General features: G+C 40.7%; 1 protein-coding gene across 1 annotated transcript in view; it reads right to left on the minus strand.

Annotated features, from left to right (window-relative positions):
• TMTC4 (transmembrane and tetratricopeptide repeat containing 4) overlaps positions 1 to 1,014 on the minus strand; it is a 92,608-nt gene that overhangs the window by 52,705 nt on the left and 38,889 nt on the right. Inside the window, exon 6 of the mRNA XM_019525195.1 lies at positions 180 to 277. Coding sequence (XP_019380740.1) covers positions 180 to 277 — 98 coding nt within the window. The remainder of the gene's footprint in view (positions 1 to 179; positions 278 to 1,014) is intronic.

Below are 1,014 nucleotides of genomic sequence, written 5' to 3' on the forward strand. Positions count from 1 at the left end.
TCATGCCAGAACAGCTCATATAGAAGGTGGCTATTACTGAGCTCCACTGCTAAGTGGGTGGGCACTGCTAGGGATTTGCATGCAGAAAGGGAATATGCAATGAGATGTGGAGAAACTTTCCCCCCTTTCTACATAAGTAGCTTATGGACGTTGAGTCTAGCTTTTATGAGAACCCTTACCAGTACTGTAATTCCTTGTTCTTTGCACAGCATGGCTATTGCACCTAGGAGAACGCTCACCAGCACCCAAAATACAGAAAAATGGATTCCTTCTTTATCTGTCAATGTAAAATATGACATAATTTAGGCTTATATAATATTTTAAGTTGGCATTAGAAACAACTTTTTAAAAATGCAATACTGTTTACTTTCTCTTAAAATCTTCTCTACCCTGCCAAGGGAGAGGTGTAGAAGGAATGAACAACAATATGCTGGCATTTGTTCATTGGCCCCAGGGATTTAATAGTAGACCACAGATGCATTAGGAATCTCCCCCTTTGGTAGACATTGTGTGGCTCCATACAAGTTTCTACAACATATTTCTGCAAAGTCCAACCATTAGACACAAACGTATCATCCTTGGCTACAGGTCAGTTATTAATGGCAACTCTCTCAAGCTATTAGAGGAGAAAGCAAAAATCCTCCTAATGAAAACATGAAGTGTCAGCCATATGATTCCCATTTTAACTGTTGCTTAATCTGCAAAAGCACAAGTTGCTAAAAGCACCTCTAAAACTGCTGAGTTTAGCAGGTATAGCATCACGTTTCATTAATACTGCAATGGAATGTGATGGAACCCATTAATGTCACTTCGGGTGAAGGGCCCATACTGAAGAAGTTAACATATGCAATCAGGAAGCATGGGTTACAGCCACATGAGAACTCTGGGGTTAGTAAGGTGAGAACGAGGGCGGGAGAGACTGTGCTTGGTCGAGTTCATCACGGTGAGTAAAATGGTACATTATGTAGGACAGAGCACCATGTTATATGGCTATATTTCACTTAAGCTAACCTG

The sequence above is a fragment of the Gavialis gangeticus genome, unplaced genomic scaffold (assembly GCF_001723915.1).
Source record: "Gavialis gangeticus isolate Ggan-Ray unplaced genomic scaffold, GavGan_comp1, whole genome shotgun sequence".
NCBI classification, from domain to species: Eukaryota; Metazoa; Chordata; order Crocodylia; family Gavialidae; genus Gavialis; species Gavialis gangeticus.